This window comes from Xyrauchen texanus, chromosome 6 (genome assembly GCF_025860055.1).
Source record: "Xyrauchen texanus isolate HMW12.3.18 chromosome 6, RBS_HiC_50CHRs, whole genome shotgun sequence".
In the NCBI taxonomy this organism is placed as follows: Eukaryota; Metazoa; Chordata; class Actinopteri; order Cypriniformes; family Catostomidae; genus Xyrauchen; species Xyrauchen texanus.
The window spans coordinates 10347998-10370893 of NC_068281.1; the positions used below are offsets into that span (position 1 = coordinate 10347998).

General features: G+C 43.0%; 1 protein-coding gene across 3 annotated transcripts in view; it reads right to left on the reverse strand.

Annotated features, from left to right (window-relative positions):
• Positions 1-10518, reverse strand: part of LOC127645608 (protein EFR3 homolog A-like) — a 76156-nt gene extending 65638 nt beyond the window's left edge. For all 3 annotated transcript variants that reach the window (XM_052129269.1, XM_052129270.1, XM_052129272.1), the window contains exon 1: positions 10253-10518. In XM_052129269.1, coding sequence (XP_051985229.1) covers positions 10253-10262 — 10 coding nt within the window. In that variant the 5' untranslated portion in view covers positions 10263-10518. The remainder of the gene's footprint in view (positions 1-10252) is intronic.
• Between the last annotated feature and the right edge of the window lie 12378 nt (positions 10519-22896).

The window sequence follows — 22896 nt, forward strand, 5'->3', positions numbered from 1 at the left end:
TCAAAAATAAGTAAATAAATAAATAAAATAACCCTTCTGTTTTCACTGAGAATAGTAATTGTGTACTACCGTGATATTTTCTGAGACTGTTATCATACCATGAAAATCTCATACGTTGCAACCCTAATAGTAAATTAGTGTCTTTTAAGAGTTACGAGTGAATCCTTAAAGGTTCACTCAGTAATTTTTGGAATATTGTCTTAGACTTGGATGCAGCATCATATAAACACAATAATTCGTAGTTAAGGATACCATTGTAGAAATTCACTATTCACAGTCAGTGATGATTCAATTAATGGTTACTGAGATTAAGCAAGCAGTACTCGGCTGGTTTCATGACTCTAACATGGCAGCTCTCATGAGGGGATCTTCTCCATGTAGAATAACAGCTTTTATATGGTTACTGAAAAGGCATTACATATATATATATATATATATATTACACACACATATACACATATACATACACATATACACACATATACATACACACTTTTAATAAATATGCTTTAAGTGACAAAAGCAAAGTCTTATAAACATCCATAAGATATTTTTAAGTGGTTATAAGACATTACAAGTCATGCTGGAAGTTATATATATTACACATGCACAAAATAAAAAAGTAGCACACATTCAATGTATACACTTTCATATCTACAAGGTTAAAATATATCAGAAACTGTAAATATGTATGTTGATCACAAATGTTAACAAATAAGAATAAATAAAATAAATCAAACTGATTCTATACTGGACCCTATTCAATAAACTTTAATGTTTGTGCATCTTATTTGGAGACTTCCATTATATAAGTTTGACTTGTAATGTATTGTATGTTACAAGTTTATGTTATGGCTGTTTATAAGAAGATATTTACTTTTAATCTTTACTTAAAGCAGGAAAAGACATCTTATAATATGATCACATCATAAAGCCTTTTGAATGTTTACACGATTAACTTTATTAACTTCGGTTGCTTTAAAATTGGATGTTGCTTGTGTTATAATGCACAATACTCTAAAATATCACAATGAATAGTGGAAGTCTTATAATGTATTATAACTGTAGTTATAATTACAGTTGAAATCAGAAGTTTACATACACTTCTTTACAACCACTCCACGGTGTAGTTTATACTACATATAAACTAATTTGTCTGTAATTGTTTACAAACAAATTGTTTCACTTTTAATTGACTATCACAACTCCAGTGGGTCAGAAGTTTACATACACTAAATTAACTGTGCCTTTAAGCAGCTTGGAAAATTCCAGAAAATGATTTCAAGCCTTTAGGCAATTAGCTTCTGATATTAGAACTGGCTAAGTGGTGTCAATTCGATGTGTACCTGTGGATGTATTTTAAGGCCTATGCTCAAACAGAGCCTTTTTGCTTGACATCATGGGAAAATCAAAAGAAATCAGCCAAGACCTCAGAACAATTGTTGACCTCAACAAGTCTGGTTCATCCTTAGGAGCAATTTCCAAATCCCTGAAGGTACCACAGTCATCTGTACAAACAATAGCAAATCAATCCCAGAACAACAGCAAAGGACCTGGGGAAGATGCTGGAGGAAACAGGTGGACAAGTATCTATATCCACAGGAAAACGAGTCCTACAGTATATCGACATAACCTGAAAGGCTGCTCAGGATGGAAGAAGCCACTGCTCCAAATCTGCCATAAAAAGCCAGACTACAGTTTGCAAGTGCACAAGGGGACAAGATCTTCCTTTTTGGAGAAATGTCCTGGTCTGATGAAACAAAAATTTAACTGTTTGGCCATAATAACCATCCTTATGTTTGAAGGAAAAAGGGTGAGGCGTGCAAGCAGAAGAACACCGTCCAAACTGTGAAGCATGGGGTAACAGCATCATGTTGTGGGGGTGCTTTGCTGCAGAAGGTACTGGTGCACATACCAAAATAGATGGCATCATGAGGTAGGAAAATTATGTGGATATATTGAAGCAACATCTCAAGACATCAGCCAGGAAGTTAAAGCTTGGTCGCAAATGGATCTTCCAAATGGACAATGACCCCAAGCATACATCCAAAGCTGTTGCAAAATGGCTTAAGGACAACAAAGTCAAAGTATTGGAGTGGCCATCACAAAGCCCTGACCTTAATCCAATAGAAAATTTGTGGGCAGAATTGAAAAAACATGTGCGAGCAAGGAGGCCTACAGACCTGGCTCACTTACACCAGTTCTGGTGTATACACTCAGTCTGGAGTTGGCCACAATTCCAGCAACTTATTGTGAGAAGCTTGTGGAAGGCTACCCAAAATGTTTGACTCAAGTTGAACAATTTAAAGGCAATGTTACCAAATACCAACAAAGTGTATGTAAACTTCTGACCCACTGGGAATGTGATATAAGAAATAAACCATTCTCTCTACTATTATCCTGACAAGCAAGTGATCCTAACTGACCTAAGACAGGGAATGTCTTTTTCTACGAATAAATGACAGAAATTGTGAAAAACTGTGTTTAAATGTATTTGGCTAATAGGGCTGAACTCTTTCGTCAACGTTATCGACAACATCAGCAATAAAAAAAAAGTAGACAAACATTTTCATTGTCGAATAGTCGTTTGATATCATTTAATGAAACATGAGATCACATTAAACTATAACGATAATGAGCGAGAGCAGCACTACACCTTGCGCCTGACTGAGGAGAGGAAGAATTACACAGCTCACTTTCCAGATGCACTCTAAACTTTCCAAACAGCTTCAGGTGATGTAGAGATCACAAAGTATTTGCCTATACATAGCTTTATTAATAAGAGAGAGTTTTTTTGTGAGTTAAAGTTGGATTGAAGTGAACAGGAAGGTGAGAGAGGGTAGTCCTCGCCCCATTATACACTGCAACAAAATATGTTTTTGATTTGTTATTGTTTTGGCTTGAATTCCCATATAAATATCTAAAACCTCTTTAAAATAAGATGCATTCACCTGAGAAGCAGCATATAAGACATTTAGACTTGCTTTAAGAGAACAGATCTTGAATATAGGTGTATTTTGTCTTTACTGCACTTGCAGAAGTATAACCAAGTACAAAATACACTTATATTTAAGATTCAGTCTCTTAAAGCAAGTCTAAATACCTTATATGCAGCTTCTCAATTAAATGAGTCTTGTTTTAAGGATTTTTAGACATTTGTAAATGGAAAACAAGACAAAAACACTTGATAACAATAGGATTTTTTGCAGTGAACTTCTTTACTGAATAAACTTTGAGGTATTTTTAAAAGATGATTTTGTCCTCTTTCTTGTTAGTAAGCACATTTAATACAACCATTTAATTTGGGGCACAAGCTTAATAATTGGTTAAGAGCTACTGTTTAATCGTTGCAATAATTGCCGAATAATCGTTAGATTAATCGTTAGTTGCAGCCCCATTGGCTAAGGTGTATGTAAACTTCTGACTTCAACTGTATTTATGAGAATTTATAATTATAAGGTATATTGGGAGACATTACGAATTCAGTATAATGCATTTATAATGCCTCTACAATGCCTTATAAATATGGGCTTCATCGAAAGTGTTACCAAAATGTTTTTAACGAGGAAAAACATTAGTGTGCACCGTCAATTCAACTGATTCATAACACAAATTGTAGTTGGACGCATTAAAATGACGGCTTTAAGACCCAGCAGAAGCCTCCGCTAACTGGCTACCTCCATGAACCGAACAAACTAACATGCTGCAAGTGGTAATCTACCACGGACAGTGTCCACTGTTTTTTATTAAGGACTACTGGGCAAATAACATCAGAGTCAAGTTTATTGTCATTTTTACACATAAGGCTCTTTTAAGAAATTACAGTACAACATTTATCATACATCCAAGACAGAAGACAAAAAATAAGCTATAAGACACAATCAGACAGTGAATATAGATATACAGTATGTGCTATTATTATAGCATTATATCACCTAATTAATATTCATGAGCCAAGATAATAAGATTTATGATGTGCTCATTCTCCACCCCCACTTCTCAAATTGTTCCTACATCCCCATTTGGAAATATCTGACAGGATGCAAACACACTCACAAAAAAGCAATACAATACACACACTCTCATGCCAATAAGACCTACCAACATCAGTGCTCTCAGAGGCCATATCAGTGTCTGCTCTCTGGACCAGGGAGACAATCTATTCGCCAGGAAACTAACCATATTCTCTTACACACACACACACACACACACACACACACACACACAGGTATTTAATTCTGATGATGCAGATGTTTTGGCAGAAATTGGCACACGGAAAAATTCACTGCAACGTCAACATGAGCATCTGCCCAAATAATGCCACCATGCACACACACACACACACACACTCAACCTGCACAGAACACACACATGCATGCCGCAATTCCCCTTGATGTTTTCCTCACTCTGAATCTTTACTAAAATGTTTTCCACTGTGCATATGAATGAGATGCGGATAAAAGGAAACCAAGGAACAACACAAAACAGATGACATCAAACACACACAGATCAGACTATCACACCCACTCAAATAGCCAAAGGAAGATCAAAATTTGCTTTGTAAACACACACATTATCATCTCAAAGCCATCAGAGAGATCCTTAAGAGAGAGGGATAAACACAAATAGTGAGATCCTTCAGAAAGAAATTGAGAGAGCCTTGAGAAAGAGAGAAAGAGATAGACTGGGCAGCTATTGTCCTCTGCACAGAGACACAGTAGTTTTTTTCTTTCAGATTTTCTACACTGATTTTAGGGGCAATATCTGTGGAATGGATTGAAACATTGTAAAGTGTGTTATACTGAGCTGAGAGTACAGTATAAAGCATAATCAAATTAGTCCAAATATTTATTACACTAACCCACTGAGTTATTGTATTTTTTTATTTATGACTGCAATCTAATTCTCCTAAGGTTTTATTTTTTCTCTTTTCTCTTTTGAGGATTTCCATGTGCAAAAATTGCATGTGGGCCAGCTTATAAAGTTGCAAACGAAGGTTCAGGAGGAACCTGTGAATTTGATGAAGCAAGAATGTAAAAACAGTTTACCCAAGGGTGTAGATTTGGCTTGAACTTTGGGGGGGTTGCAATGATTACATGTTTCCATTGATCATGTTATAAATAATGGGAGGGGTTGAACTTGCTTGCTTTGATTACTCAAGGGCATAGATTCCACGGGGCGAGCAAGTTACGCCACTGAGTTTACCAAACCTCTTTTCTGGTCTTGCTTAAATATGTTTAAATAGAGCAGTAGTTCTCAACCAGGGGGCCTCAGTACATTTCAAAGGGGGTCTCAAAATGATTTCAAGATTAATTATTTTAAATTAAAATAATTATTTTAAATTAAATTATTATAAACTAATAAATCATGATATAATCTGATTTGCTATTGTAAATCTACAAATGCATTTAATTTATTGACATAACTAGTTCCTGTTAATACAATTTGAAAACAAGCAGCTTTGTTGTCATTACAGCTGAAGTACCAGAGGAAATATGTCTTGGACAATGGGGGGGGCATTGGAGTTTAAAAGGTTGTGAGCAGTGTGGGAAACCTGGGTTTGTATCCTGCATTGAAACCAGAAAGTATTTGTGTTCGCCTAAACTTTTTCTATTGGGGGCCAGATGCAAAAAGGTGTCAAAATGATTAATTTGATCAAAAATGATTGTGCTCCCTTTAACTTGGTTGACACACAAGTGCAAGCGGAGCACGCATTACAGGGAGATAACTAACTCTCAAATGGTGCTATGAAGACTGTGAATCATTTTTCATGCTGCAATGAAACATCAGAATGAACCAAATCACTACAATAAATTAAACTTCCCAGCACTACAGAGGAAATTATAGGAAAGCGTGCTCGGCTTGTGCGTGCGTCTCCATACACGCTCAAACTCAGTGCGGCCGCTATTTTATCAAGAAACAGTACATGAGCAAAGTATCTAAACTGATAGCAATCCTTTCACAAATGCATAATTATTTTTGCATGCAGCTTCATCCGTTCATTCCACACTCCTGAACTCTTCCAATGGATAAAGCTGGTGGCAACTAAAGCGAACGCACTAGTGGAGATGATGTGCTGTGAAATGTGCTTGCACGTGACTGCGACACTCTGTGTTCAGAATATTAATGTCATAAAATTTCTCAATAGCGTGCCAGAACCTGTTCTATTTATAAAACCTTTAGGCCAGGGGTGTCCAAACTACGGCCCACAGGGGGACACCCCTGGACTAAACAGTGACCATTAGGAGATTGCATTTGTTCTCCGACTAATACCTGGATCGGTATCGACTCCAATACTGACGTTTTTAGATGGATCGGGTATCGGTCCGACGAACCTAATCCAAATCCGATACTGTGCGTTAGTCATGTTCGCTACGGTCAAGCTCAAAATATTACATATAAGAACCATAAAAACACAGTTAAAGTAGTTCATATGACTCGTGCATTTTATTCAAAGCAACTTGAAGATGTGCAATGGCTCTGTGAATCACAAAAGGCTGTGTTTAATAAGTAAATATCTAAAATGCACGCGCAGCTCCAGTGCATCAGTGAATGGAGCGGCTCTGTTTATACACACACACACACACACACACACACACACACACACACACACAGGACCTTTTTTAGCCTTCACACGGTGCGAAATATTTGAGCGCTACTCAAGAACAACATCTCTGATGTAGATGCTCAATAGTTCAGTTCACTTATAATATGCATTTAGAATGGCACTGAGGTGCATTTTTCAGAATCTGAATAGGAAACGAATTAAACTACTGTGAACTTGCCACACACACTTACAGGAATTCCTGGAGAGTTCAGAGTGTCAAAATAACAGTTTATAAAATATGCATTCCTCTTAAATATATTACAGCCTGTACAGCTAAAAACAACTTGCTTCACAATTCAATTTTGGCACCCCTCCGCAGACCATTCTCCCAGAAAATGGAGCTCAACCACGCCCCTTACTTACTGCTTTGGTCACTGGGGGCAGTGCTTCACATTTCAGTAATCACAGATGATTTAACTAAAGAAAAATCAACCTACTGTTTCCAAATTCACTGTGAAATCCTTAAAGACTCAACTGCTTCCAGTTCCGGAAGATAGTGACTTCATTTAAAACCTTTGGATGACACAATGGATATATCACACCATCTCTGAGAGTTACTAGAACCCCACCTAGTGACAGGGGCAAGGTTGGCGACTTCGATAACACCACACAATCTCATTACAACTGACAACTTGATTTAATAAATGAGTTCAATCCAGGCACAAACTCAGCAATCAAATCTTAACCAACGTAAATCTTAAATCGGTGTTAAATGCTAAAAGAGGACTGACAATATTCTGCTGCTGTGTGAACGTGTCCATAGACCTTTTTCCACAGACTGTGATGACGCGTTTCCGCCTTATTTAGCAGCGTAAATCTAACTAAATGTTCATATGAAAAAAAAATTTTAAATACGGAGTGTACGTTTATAACACTATGCTTTAGTTTTAAAAAATGCATTACCAGAGCTGCAAGGGAGTTTCAATTACAGCTGCTGAATGACTGACAGTAAATTTGGCATATCCCATCTGACTGTCTTAATCCACCGCTCTATCTTTTTTCATTCAAATGTAATAGTGGATTTTTTCTTTTGCTCTTTGAGCGAATGGGTACGTGAAAATAATATTTGCTGTGGTCTCACTCCCATTCGCCGCTGTCGAAGTTTACCCTGCAATAGTTTTCTTCCTCATTCCAAAACTGTGTGAAAAACGTCTATTGCATATTTACCATTTTCCCCCAACTGCCATTTCAAGGATAAAGGGTTGTCTTACAGGGCCCTGACTGCCCAGAAATAGACAATAGTGTGTCAGAGCAGAGCAAAGAGGTTATCATACTCCCTCTGAGGGGTGTGGAAGTTGTGTTTGTACTTCAGTGGAGAGGTCACCTCACTCTCCCTCTGAGAGGCACATACTGGGGTGTGTGTGTGTACTTCTCTCTGGAGTGCAGAGCATCAGCAACTATAACCCTCAGGGGTGTCTAGTCTACTACGTCAAACTAAACTACACATTAAACAGACACAATATTACATCACAAATGACAAACTAAGCAGCCATCAAAACCATATAAAACATCCAATAAACACGTCAATAAATAAACAACTTAATACAATATCATCAACTAACATGAACTAACAATGAACAATGAATTTTTTTTGTTCATGATACCCAATGCATTAACTATGGATCCTTATTGTAAAGTGTTACCAAGATTTCTTAAACATTACAACAATAGCTATCCAAGATCTTTCAATTTGCTTATACCGTTGTGTATATATTTATGAGGCTGTCAGTGGGCTGGACAGCTTTACGTTATCTAAACATGGGAGTGACAATAAAACAGATAAAAACGAAGCAAACATGACGAGATGAGGAAGAACTTGTTATATAAGGTTGTTTTTTTTCTGGCACAACAAAAGGCAGTTTTATTTGCCAATTAATGCTGCAACTTGCCACATTTATATAGAATTTACACATTGTGCATGCATATTCAGGTGTTTAACCACAGATTAGAATGTGGATCATTCAATCAGAATTAAGAGTTGGAACTATGGTGTTTAGAAATATTAGCGTTACGGCCAAAGTATACTTGGCGTGTCCACGTTGCTGATCGCTCTGCACACAGAATGTGTGACTGAAATTTTTTCATAATCCAGTCTGTAAGGCCTGGTCACGTACCGGCCAGATTTTCTCGACTCGCGCACAAGGTCATCCTCTGTGCGCATTGCAAGAACATGTGCCGGTCATTAACTCTAATAATACAGCATCACAAGAAAGTTGTAGTGGGCATGTGTCAAACGCATTTGTAGTCACTCCTGGTCAGACTAGTATACTCACAAAGGTTCAAAATAAAAATTCAATATACCTGGGCCTTTACTGAATCTTGTTTTAACTCAGATTATACATAGTGTGAAGTATGTGTTTTTGCACTGATGCAGACCAGGAAATAAAAAAGAAAATAACCCAATGAGATTGAGTGCCTTTTACGTGTAAAGAAATTAATCCACAGAATTATCCAAAAAATAGGCAATAACACATGGTTACTTAATGTAGGCTATAACCCATTTTTCAAAGAATTTCCAGCAAAATAAATAGACTGTGATACATTTTAAGTATACTGCTCATACCTTAAAACATAAACACAACAAAAACTAACAAATCCTACAAACACCAAACGAAATAACACAAAAACACCAAACAAAACGACTTCACAAAAGTGGTGTTGTCTCTGGCATTTTCTGCATATCGCAGCACCCTTCAGTATATCTCGGCTTCATTTTTCCGCATTCTTCAGCCAGTCGCGGCCCATTCGGCATAACGTGGCAGCCCCTTTCAGCTTATCGCTACCTGTTTGGCCCCATTTCGCAGCTGGCCCATCGGAAGATATCCCGGTTCTGTCGCTGTCCTTTTCTGCATATCACAGCCTGCTTCAGCATATCGTGGCATCGTTTGGGGGCCCTCTTCAGCCACTGATGGCCCTTTCGGCCTAACATGGCAGCCTGTTTCAGCTTATCGCCCCCCGTTCGGCCCTGTTTATTGGCTGGCCCATCGGGAAAAGTCCTGGTTCCGTCGTGGTCCTTTTCTGCATATCGCAGCCCGCTTCAGCATATCGCAATATCGTTTTGGGGCCTGTTCGGCATAACGGGGCAGTCCATTCAGCGTATCGCAACCCATTCAGCACTGTTTGGCCCAAGTTTGAGGCCGGCCCACCGGGAGAAGTCACGGTTCTCCCTATGGCAAGTCCACCCCTGTGTGTGAGTCACGTGAAAACTTGTCAAGCTCAAACTGAGATTTTTATTGGAAGAATGAGGCACACAAATCCTTGGCAGCAGGAGAATATTATAAGCTCTTTAGAAACACTAAAATCAGAGATGTCCAAACACATTACATAAGATGCTTGTCTTGGACCCTGCAGAGTAAGATTTTATGGTATCCATGCCAGCACCTTAACAGAGTCTGACATGAGTCATCACTCCACTGTCCAGCATCAGATCATGGTTAAAACAGACTGCAAATCCAATTACCAATGGAACCCTGGTTATGTCATCGATCTTTGATATATACCATGGTTTTGAACAATTACCAAATTCATGTACCTTGTATTTACATGGTAGACACACGTTCTAAGGCAAAACATTTACAGCACAAAGCGTCTTAAGTTAAAGACAACGGGCTGTACGCTGTGACAGATTCGAGTACGAGTGCTTACCGGCAGGCATTCCTCCACTCGGTACCGACCAACCCGCGTCCGATGCACTGCTCCTGGCTAAGATCTACGTGGATGGGGGTTTGCGTTCGACATAGAATCAGCACACTGCTGAGTCACACAAACATAGATATACACACACACGCAGGCAGACAGGCAGGCAGGCAGGCACGCACGCGCACACGCACACACACACACACACACCGACATGGATTAAACGAATCCGATCACAGCCCGTCAACAACACCAATCTTAAACTGACGACTACAATCACATAGCAAGACATATAGCGACACTGCTCTGATCGGTGTCGGTGTTGTTAAGAATTAAAGAAGTTAAGAAAGAGAGTTGTCTGAGAATACCTGTAGATGCGGATTAGGCTAAACACATCCGCGTTTCCTGCTTTCACACGTCGAAACACGCCAACGCGGAAGTGAGAGACGCGCGCGTGACCACAACAAACTCCACAAGGGTTCATAATGGGTAAAATAGTTTTTTTTTCCTTCAGATTTTTGTATTCATTTTTTTCTTTTTTTAGTTCTTTTTATTATATTTCAATGATCAGTATTTTATTATAATAACAAGTGTCTGGATATATTATTGGAGAATATTATCTCATCTCCCATACAGCTTCTAAAATTAATTAGCAGGGCAATCTCACTTGCCTTTGATTTAGGTTAATGAACTGCTCAAGCGTGTGTGTGTGTGTGTGTGTGTGTGTGTGTGTGTGTGTGTGTGTGTGTGTAAAATAAGAAGTCATTAAAAGATGTATTAGATCCCAGAGAATTGCATTGAAGCCTAACCTAAATGTTTTCACTTTCAATTTCATTTTAATATTAGGCTACAATCTCGTTCGCTGTCCTCATCAAACTTCTGTGCACATAATGTCTTGTGCCCATAATGTCTTAAACACAAAGCTGCCACTTCATTACAAACCACTGGCATAATCCGTCCATTTACAGTATTCGTAATGTGTGTTAATACAAAACCCAGTGATGTCTGTGGCAAGCATTCACTGTAAACTGGATTATATTAGGATAAGCTTTAACCAGTCAAACAGCTGAAGAGAGAGAGAGAGAGAGAGAGAGAGAGAGAGAGAATACACAGTATTAAGATAAAGACCTTTGCTTTATGGGAATTATGTGTGATTAAACTCCCCTTTATCCCAGCATCCAAGCATCTGTTAAAACAGAAAAACACATACACTCACTCATACACACATATTCTTTTTAACTGGATGCATACATCCATATTACAGTGTAATATGATTTACATTTTTAACAGAAAAACATTGTGCAAGCTGGATTGAAAGAGCTGGCAGTTGAATGGAATTCAGAAACAAACACACTTGCACAGATGCAAACACATCTACACACACACACACACGGGCAGATGCAAGTTTCTCTTACGAGAGGTTCTCTCGTATTGCGTAAGCTAGCTTATGCTACGGGAAAGATTAATCTTTTCTGAGATATTGAAGCCAAAAAATTATCCTTAATTTTGTATCCATTGTCAACGCAGTGCGGCAGCTGCAGACCTTGAGCGGGCTAGCTAGCGAGCTCATTGGTTGCTCTGCGGCAACTGCTGCAGCCTATAGACGAGCTTGGGCTGAACCTCGCGATCCAATGAGAGGCGCCCGCGCCACTGCATCAAAGCCCGCCAAAAAGGGCGTGACTAGAGTGCATATAAGCGTAGTTCGTAGGCTGGAACCCTGATTTTCATCTCTTCAGCGAAGCTCTTCGCGATCTCTGAACTGGAAGCCGCGTCGCCGCTCGAGGGGCATCTAGCAAGCGTGGACAGCGCCGAAGAAGCCGGCCGTCTTCGCCACCTTCAGCCATCCTGCGAGCTACGCCATCCGGCGACGTATCCTTTTTAGAGCAAGCTAAGTTCCTCAGCGTAACTTCACAAAAGAGTATCGAGCATCTTTTTAAAGATGCCTCGCGACTTCCTGCGGCTCATGCCGCGCTCCTCTCAGCCGGAGACCGACACATCATCTGGCGCTCTCTGCCTGGGACTGGGGCATGCAGAGCTCGCCTCGCTGACGGCGGATGCGACCTCTGCGAGGAGCTTCGATGTCGACCCTGGGGCTCGACTCGAAGTATGCAAAACCGAGCTGCCGCGCCGCTTTCTGTTTCGCGCCGAAGAAGCGCCGCTCCCAAAGGCTGCCGGAACCGGTTTTAGAAGCGACTGTCTCGCCGGAGCCCTCCCTCGAAAGCATCGCGTTCACCCTCCCCGCCACTCGGACGCGCAGTTGCCGCGAGCGGCCGCGACTGCTGCCACCTCGGAGAGCGCAGGCGGAGGACAAAGGCTGCTGTTCCATCATGGCTTGACAGCAGAGGGTCACAGTCCTCAACGCCCAGGAATCCAGCAGGACCCGCGCCGAGTCGGCGGGGAACTGATACGCCTCCTCACACAGGCCGCCGACCGCCTCGGGCTCGAGTGGTCACCGCCCCTGAGCAGGCTCCCAACAGACTCGACGGCTGTTTTCTTCAATGCCGCCACCGCACGGCGCCAGCGTCCGGCCGCCCCTTCCTGCCGAACTCCACGCCAAGCTCTCTAAATCGTGGAACGCCTCTCGCCAGGACTCGATCCCACGCCTCCACCGCCTCGCTTCAGTGGACGGCGCCGCCGAGAAGGGCTACTCTTCCATCCCCCGGTCGAGGATTCGGTAGCAGCACACCTTTGCCCGCCCTCGCGAGATGGTGGTCTAAACCAGTGCTCCCGCCTAAGGCCTGCAGAACTACTTCCGCCTGTGTTGGCCGCGCCTATTCCACCGCCGGCCAAGCCGCATCTGCTCTGCATTCCATGGCCGCCTTGCAGATCCTCCAAGCGGACCTTCTTCGGGAGTGGGATGAGAGAGGCAGGCACCCAGAGGCTGTTACAGATCTAAGGAGCGCGACGGACCTCGCCCTTCAGCGCCACCAAAGCTGCAGCCCAAGCTATAGGGAAGTGCATGGCCTCGCTGACTGTAACCGAGAGACACCTGTGGCTAACGCTAGCCGACATGGGAGAAACTGAGCGCTCCACGTTCCTCAACGCCGCTCTCTCCGTCCGGTCTCTTCGGTTCCACGGTAAGTGGCATTGTTGACCGCTTTTGAAGTCCAGAAAGCCACCCAAGCCATGAATCTCTTCCTGCCTCGCCGCGCTAGCTCCTCTGCAGGCCGCCCACGTAACCAGCCTCCTGCACGAGCATCTTCACAGTGCCCAGCTCAACAAAGCCAGACTTCCCAGCGCCGACAGGGCGGCCGCCCCAGATCGCGCTCAGACAGCCGACGTAGACCACCGCACCCCGCGGGCCTCGGCCTAATATTGCGCTGAAACCTGAACAACCGAAGTCCTCCTAGCTTTGTTGAACAAACAATGGCTCAGTCCCGCCGCGGCCGGACCACCGTCAAAGCTTCGCCCCCTGTCAGTCCCCTTCTCTCAGGCTACTGCAGTGGTGAATTTAGCAGCCAACAAGCCGGTGACAGTGCCCGCTTGCTCTGCACTCAAACGCCGCTTTCATGGCGACCCAAATAAATCTTGTAAAGAGCAAACATGTCTTATGTGTAGAAAATGTGCCCACAACCCTGTGTTCACCCCTACACACAAGCATAACACATCCCGTGCCCCTATCAGAGCACGCTCTCATAAAGCGGTTACTGAACCGCTCGAGCGTCAGAGTCAATGAAGGCGCCCACAAATGCGTGCGCGCGCCCATTCTCTGGCCGCTCTGTCACACCGACCAGCCCTATGTGTAGAAAACGTGCCCACAATCCAGTGTTCACTTCTGCACACAAGCACTGCATGTCTCGTGTCCCCACCAGAGCACGCTCACATAAAGCGGTTACGAACCGCTCGAGCGCTAGAGTCAATAAATGCGCCCACGAATACGTGCGCGCGCCCATTCTCTGCCTGCTCTGTTACACGGCCAGCAAACATTCCTCTGTGTGTAAGTCCCGTGCCCATGACTATGCTTGCGCATCACGTAACAGATGTGACTCTTTCCCCATTCATTCCAATCGGGAAGTCACTCACAAAACAGCCTGTTCATGCTGTCTGCGAGCAATCATGCATAAACACACTAAACGTGCTCACACATTTTGTTCAGCAATCAGAGCGAATTGGCCATTCACCCTCTAGCGTTATGCTTCAAAGCGTGGGAAGCTATTCCAGGGATATCCAAGTGGGTGTTAAGCACAATACAACAGGGCTATTTGCTACAGTTCGATCGCCGCCCTCCTCGCTTCAGAGCGTGGCTCGAAACCACTGTGAACACGGAAGCAGCGTGCATGCTTCGTTCAGAAATAGCAAGCCTTCTGTGCAAAAGGGCCATAGAGAAAGTGCCACCCTCTCTGAGCTGAGTCGGGGCTTTACAGCCGTTATTTTCTTGTTCCCAAGAAAGACGGCGGCCTCAGACCCATATTAGATCTCAGGGTTTTGAACAAGGTGCTTGCAAAAAGACCGTTCAAAATGCTTACAATCAGGAAACTCCTCGCGCATGTGCGCCAGGGGACTGGTTTATTTCTCTCGATCTGAAAGATGCATACTTTCAGATTCAGATAAATCCCCGTCACAGGCCATTCTTGAGATTCGCCTTCGACGGCCAGGTTTATCAATACACCGTCCTTCCGTTCGGCCTGTCCTTAGCACCCCGTACTTTCACGAAGTGCATGGATGCGGCGCTCGCACCCCTGCGGAGTCAGGGTTTGCGAATTCTGAACTATTTGGACGACTGGCTGATTATGGCTCAGTCACATATGGAGCTTCTGTCTCACAGAGCAGTTCTCCTCAGCCATCTGAACAGTTTGGGTCTTGTCAATTGGACCAAGAGCTCACTACAGCCCAGTCAGACAATTTCCTTTCTTGGGATAGAACTAGACTCCGTGGCAATGACGGCTCGCTTATCTGCACAGCGCGCGTGCCGTGTTCAGCGACTAGCCGCATCTTTTCAGATGAACAGCCTCATGCCTCTGAAGAAATTCCAGAGAGTGCTAGGTTACATGGCCTCAGCCGCAGCAGTACTTCAGCTGGGTTTACTGCACATGCACCCGCTTCAGCATTGGCTAAGCACCCGCGTGTCTCGCCGGGCTTGGGCCACAGGCCGCCAGCCCATCAAGGTGACTCAGACCTGTATTTCAGCTCTGCAGCCTTGGACAGTGGCCGAGTGGTATCAGCGAGGAGTGACAATGGGAGCTGTATCTCGCCGGAAAGTCACCTCGTCCAACACGGGTTGGGGCGCGGTCTGCGAGGGCTCTCCGGTTTTCGGCCTATGGTCAGTTCAGGAAAAGCTCCTTCACATAAATTGTCTGGAAATGATAGCGGTCGAGTACGCGCTCGTGCGCTTTCTCCCGGTCATTCAGGGTCACCACGTCCTGGTCCGTTCGGACAACAGATCTGTGGTATCCTACCTAAACCGTCAGGGCGGTGTCAGATCCAGGAACCTTTTCCATCTGACGGAACGCATACTGAGTTGGTCCCAGTGCCACCTGCGCTCGCTGAGGGCGACGCACGTGCCAGGCCACCTGAACGACGGCCCGGACAGACTGTCCAGAGACAATATTCCCCCAGGGGAATGGTCCCTGCACGCTCAAACAGTCCAGACGTTATGGCACCTATTCGGCAGAGCAGAGATAGACCTCTTTGCGTCAGAAGAGAACTCTCACTGCCCGATATTTTTCTCGAAAAGCGAGGACGCGCTGGCCCAGGACTGGCCCAGGCGCCCGCTTTACGCCTTCCCCCCGTCTCGCTATTGCCACAGGTAATGCAGAGGATCAGGGAAACGCGTCACTCGGTGCTCCTCATAGCCCCGTGTTGGGAGAATCAGACATGGTTCCCGGAGCTTACGCAGCTGTCACTGACAGCGCCGTGGCCCATCCCAGTGAGAGCAGATCTCCTCTCTCAAGCTCGCGGCACAATCTGGCATCCCCACCCAGAGCGCTGGGCGCTGCATGCGTGGGTGATCAACGACTACCCGTCGCTCTGCCAGAAGGAGTAATAAATACCATTATACACGCTAGAGCCCCTTCCACAAGAAGACTCTATGCGTCAAAATGGTCTGTGTTCTCAAAATGGTGCACCGACAGAGACCTGGACCCGCGGACATGTGGGGTGTCGTCGCTGCTCAGTATTTCTACAAGAGCTGCTGGATAAGGGCAGATCCCCATCCACGCTCAAAGTGTATGTGGCAGCCGTTGCGGCGTTCGCTGAACCCCTGCACGGCCAGTCATGGGGAAAAAACGAGCTGGTCATCCGCTTCCTTAGGGGAGCTAGAAGGATGAACCCCCGCGCCCCCATCGGTTCCTATCTGGGATCTTTCTATAGTTCTCGAAACTATGAAAGCCCCCCTTTCGAACCACTTCAATCCGTGGATTTGAAATACCTTTCACTCAAAACTTTTTTTCTGACTGCCCTGTCATCAGTCAAACGTGTGGGAGACCTTCACGCGCTGTCTGTCAGCGCTGCGTGTCTTGAGTTTGGACCAAGTGACTCCAAGGTCATTTTAAAACCTAGACACGGCTATGTTCCCAAGGTGATCGGTACTCCTTTCAGAGCACAGGTCATTTCCCTATCGGCGCTACCAGCATCCGATAGCGAACGCAACGCCAATCTCCTTTGCCCAGTCAGAGCACTGAGATTGTATACCGCGCGCTCTGCCGCTTTCAGACGCTCTGAGCAGCTTTTCGTTTCGTTCGGAGGGCGCACCAAAGGTCTCGCCGCCTCGAAACAGACACTATCTAGATGGCTAGTGGACGCTATTGCTGCTGCATACGCGTCAAAAGACCTGCCATGCCCGTTGGGCATTAGGGCTCACTCCACTAGAGGCATGGCATCCTCGTGGGCATGGTCCAGCGGGATTCCCATTCATGACATATGTGTGGCAGCGGGATGGACTTCCCCCTCCACATTTGTCAGATTTTACAATATGGAAGTGCCCGCTCTGCAGGCAAAACTACTAGCGGTTTAATACGCTACAGCTCCCCTGGTGAGCTGCACTGATGGGACACATTCCACACAGACCGGCACCGCCGCTCTGTCGTTCCCTTCCAACTATGTGCTTATATATTACACATACACTGACCCGCATTCTTGCCGGCCAAATCTTATTTCCCCACTCATAAGGGCTCCCCCGGGTTCCCCCTTAATTCACTGGGGCTCATACAGTGGATGCTTGGCGCGCACGGCGTTGACAATGGGTTTCCGTAGCGTAAGCTAGCTTACGGAATACGAGAGAACCTCTCGTAAGAGAACGTATCGGTTACCTAACGTAACCTCGGTTCTCTCTAGATGAGGGAACGAGTATTGCGTAGCCGGCCGTGCTCGCGCCACGAGCGACTTTTCGCTTCAGTCAATGAAAACCAGGGTTCCAGCCTACGAACTACGCTTATATGCACTCTAGTCACGCCCTTTTTGGCGGGCTTTGATGCAGTGAGCGCGCGGACGCCTCTCATTGGATGCGAGTTTGCCCAAGCTCATCTATAGGCTGCAGCAGTTGCCGCAGAGCAACCAATGAGCTCGCTAGCTAGCCCGCTCAATGTCTGCAGCTGCCGCACTGCGTTGACAATGGATACAAAATTAAGGATAATTTTTTGGCTTCAATATCTCAGAAAAGATGAATCTTTCCCGTAGCGTAAGCTAGCTTACGCAATACTCGTTCCCTCATCTAGAGAGAACCGAGGTTACGTTAGGTAACCGATATGATTTGCATACTAATTACTCAAATGCTAGGTGAATAAGCCTATTTACCCAGTAGTCTCCATCAAATCTGTGTAATTTGATTTCTGTCTGTCACCACACACAAACATTTTATGCCTCATTGGTATTGGTGTTTTAATGAAGCATGAAAGTTTGGGCTGTTTGATTAAGTGAGTGAGTGAGTGAGTGAGTGAGTGAGTGTCTGTGTGTAATGGTTTGTGTGTGTTTGGTGGCAGCTTGTATTGCCAGTCATTCACTAAATTGGTGCAGTTAAAAGCATAGTTTTCCCCGAAATGTTTTTACCACTTATTACACAGCTCTTTGGAATGCTCAATTATGATTGGTCAATGGCGCAATCTAGTGGTCTGATATCTCCAAGTAACAACCGCACATCTACATATCAGACCGCTCATCTGGGTATTATGAATTTACGAGTCATCTTTCCTGCTTCTCGGATAACTGTGCAATCTCTACAGGTAACTTAATTTAAAATATATGTAATGTAAAAAATTCAACTCAAATCAATGTTTCATGTGCAATTATTTATTTATTGTCAAGTAGTCTTGTAATAAGATGGAAATGAGTAGTCAGACGGTCATTATTTACCAAATAAAAATCAACAAAACAAAACGGAGATGGATTTCAGCTGTTTCTGTTTGCTTCAGCTGTTTCTGTCTGCTATTTTCTTCTCACAAAATTACATAATTTCAATGCAAATCAATATTTTATGTCCATATATTTATTTATTTATTTAGTAGCCATGTAATAAGCAAGTATAATAATATAGTTATTATAGTAATAATGTACAGTCAGCCAGTTGTGGTCGCAAAATAAACCTGTGATTACCCTGGTGGGGTTTATTTTGTGATACAACCGGCTGACTGTATATTATCCCTTATGCATTTACATTATTACCTGAAAGACTGAAATGGACCCTTTTCCCATTTTGGGGTTTAGAAGATGAAAGTAAACTAAAGTATTGACCTGTTTCATGTGACGCCACTGTATGACCGTGCCGCCATATTTGTGACCAATATTTCATGTACCTTCATTGTGCTGCGCTGTGAGACATGACAAAAACCTTCTTCAAGAGTTAAAAGCAGCTCCTACATAAAACCTGGCAGGATAATCACAAACGTTTTTTAATACTGACTAAATCAAACCATAAAACAACACAAAAACATTTTTGATTTCTGAATGCGAGATGTTTACGTTGATGTACTGATGAGCGTGTGCACTCATCGGTCACACATCAGACTCGCTGGCATACGGAGATGAGTCGTGGATAAAATATCTTTAAATTTCCACAAAAGTTTAGTTTGGTCACAAATATGGCGGCTGTGGGGAAAAGTGACGTCACTGAAATGGGGAGGGTGGGGTGGGTGCATATATTTTTACGACTTTCCAAAAGGGAAAATATCTCTGCAGCTGTTTGAAACGCAGTGTTGGTTTATTGAATTAATGCCAGCTTAATTTAAGATAACGTGTAGTGATATAAAAGTACATTAAATACGTAAAAACAATTAAAATTAAAAAAACAACTTTGCAATATTTACTCAAAAAGATTTTCTAAATTAAGCTTCATAAATGTCAACCCAGTCGGTGAAAAGGAGTTTTAACCCTGTGAAACATTCTGTGATAGCCTTAGTCTCTGTTAGCAAAAAGTGTCAGGGAAGTGGCCCATGATTTTTTATCAGATACCCTCATCGTGCCTTAAATCATCATGCCTGGTCAGCTTTGCTGGGTTTTAGAGAGAGGGCGTATGGTTAATGTGATTGGGGCACATTAATGTTCTGCTCTTATTATGCAAAATATCCTGCTGTTATTACAAGTTATAATGCACAATAAACTCCAATTCACAATAAACATGCTTTTTTGATTATTCTATTTTTTGAGTGATCATGATCCTTCAGAGGGGTGCATATATATGTTGACTTAGCTTATCTAAATGGGGACATATCATAAACTGCTATTGTTTATAACAGCTAATTATAATTACTATAGAATAATCTGAAAATAAAACTTTTTGCATTTTTAGAATATTAAAGAAAATATTTTTCATTTATATATATAATGTTTGCAAATTAACACATTCCAAATGGTCCCAATGGGACATTTTGACAGATTTGGCTAACTTCTGAGGACAAATTTCTCACCAAAGTATGCATAAACACACAAACACATATCCACCTTTATGGGTTTTCATTTTTCCACATACAAGCTTCGTGCAGAGCTAAAGATTAATATTGACCCATAGAACAACTGTGTGTGTGTGTGTGTGTGTGTGTGTGTGTGTGTTTGTGTTTGTGTTAAGGAGAGACGGGGGTTTGACATTCTTTACAAACTCATAGCATTTGGACACAATACTATTCGCTGGTCTTAGGACAGAATCAATTTATGGATGTAATGAGAAAAATACACACACAAAAGAAAAGGAACCACAAGCATATTTTAGTTTAGGGCAATTTTTATAGCTTTTCTGTTGAGGGGATCGATCGATCTATCTATCTGTCTGTCTGTCTGTCTGTGTCTATATTAAGTTTTTGATTTTCAAACATTCCTGTTTCCATAGAATAGATGTAGATCAAAGAGTCCTGCAACAGATGATATGGCCCCTATAGAGACCGGATCTCAATATCCGGTCTCTATAGGAGCCATATATATATTGAGAGATATATATATATATATATATATATATATATATATATATATATATATATATATACAGTACTGTGCAAAAGTATAAGGCAGTTGTAAAAAAATATTGTACAGTGAGGATGTTAATATAATAATAATAAATGAATGTACATGTAGATTCAAGCATACTGCATTACAACCAAGACAGGGATAAAATTATGCAAACTAAGTGCTAAATTTAGCCCTCTGGTGCCAAGAATGATGCCAAGATCATGATGCAAGATAGATGGAACCTGTCTGTCTTTAAGGATGAGTCAAAGGGTCTTGTAAACTAACTAGACAAATAAATGTAGTGTAACTTTAATGCAGAGATCTTTTCTGAGATGTGGAGAGAGAAAGGTTAAATGTGTAGCTCAGGTTAAATGTGTAGCAATTTGTGTGGATGTGTCCTGTAACAAAGCGTATTGGTGTGTGATTCGCTGGCTGGGGAGGTGTTTGTGAAAAGTGAAGAACATAAAGTTAATTCCTGCAAGGAACAAGAATGAGAGATGTCAATCATATTTCTGTCAGAAAGCAAGAGACCCAAGAGCAGAGATTTGACAATAAATTAGAACACAGCAGGGCTGGCAAAATTAGAACAAGTGTGGGGAACCCGGCACAGACAGCAGCATGATGGCGGTGAGTGTGTTTGTAAGTGTGTGTGCCTTGTGGTGGTTTAGAGAGTAGATCCGTGAGGAATCCTACGTGAAGAGTGTGTTTGTGGACGTTTATGCATTGTGGCAGTGTAGAGAGCAGATCCATGAGGAATCCTCCGTGAAGAGTGTGTTCATAGATGTACATGTGTCGTGGTAGTAGGGAGCAGATCCATGAGGAATCCTCCGTTGACGAATGTGTGGGCAGAAGGACATGCGCAGAAGCAAACTGGAAGGTAACCAAACTCCAAACACTCGGGCAGAGGCAACCAATACAGATATACGAGACAGGATCAACTGAGGCAGAGAGAGCAAGGTGAGTTACTTGAACACACAACAACTATATAGCAAAGATCATGACACAATGATGTAGGCAGAAAATCGATGGAGAACAGGGGCTGTCAGCATGCTAATTAGTGGCATGAACAGTGTTCCCACGGAAATACTGATCATGCATGCCGGCAGCACCTGAGACACATGAGGGACAGAAAAACAAATCAAACAGAATAAACCGGCGAATTCACCGGGACCGTGACTATTCCATGTCAATTGAAAGATTTTTTTTACAGTACTCAGACAGAAACAACCAGGGTTCTTGAACAGCTTTTAAAAGGAAAGAAATATGAAATGTTTTGAAATGAGTAATTGGACTCTCTCAGTGAACAAGAATATTCCAGTCACTGTCAGAATGTAGTATTTGAGGAGAACAGAGCAAATTGGTCATTTTAGTTGTCATCAAAGGAAACAATTTGCCAGAAAATTGTACTGTTCAGAATGTCATTTATTTGAAAGTTTTTAAAGACATTCTCTTCCCAGTGAGGTCACTATGTTGAGTTTGGCCATAACTTCTGACATGAGCATAATGTAACTAACGGCTTAAGGAATATTTCTGAAGGTGATATTAAGTTTAAGTCTCAGTGTAGGGTGTTTAACCCTATTGTTACAAATCCCTTGGTTCCAGGGAATGAGGAATTGGGATACGGCATACTTCATTCAAATAATATTTTTTTATTGTTCCTTTTACTCACTTTTCAGCAGAACACCTCTTTAAACTAACACACACAGCTCTGGAGCTCGGCTCTCTCTCCCATCTGCCGCCATCTCCTGCCCTTTTATCTCCAAGTAACACCTCACTGGGAATACAAAACATGTGTTAGCACAGGTGTAAATCCTTAACCACTCAGCTTTCCCAGACCTCACTCTCCACAGATCGGCACTCAATCACACCCGCCTTCACATACCCCCACTGCCCGACTCGCCATCCGGCCAGCTACTCCCACCCCATTCCTTGTGAGAATATCAGCCACAGTCATCTGCGCACCGTATGTAAATGCCTTTTGGCATGGCTTCATGCTTCATGCTCTTCTCTGTGAGTCCTGCCCATCTCAGTGATCTCAGGATGGCGCTCAGATGCCAGTTAAGCCACTGCCAATCACTGCTAATAATAATAATAGTGGCATATGCAGCATGCAGGCAGAGAATTTTGTCCATGAGTCATTGAATCGCAGCCGGGGCCCCAAACAAACCGAACGGAAGGGTAACAAATTGCTGTAACCTAAATGGAGTGGAAAAGGCAGTTTTTTCTCAGGACATGGGAGTCAAGGGGATCTGCCAATATCCCTTTGTTAAATCCAGTAACAAATA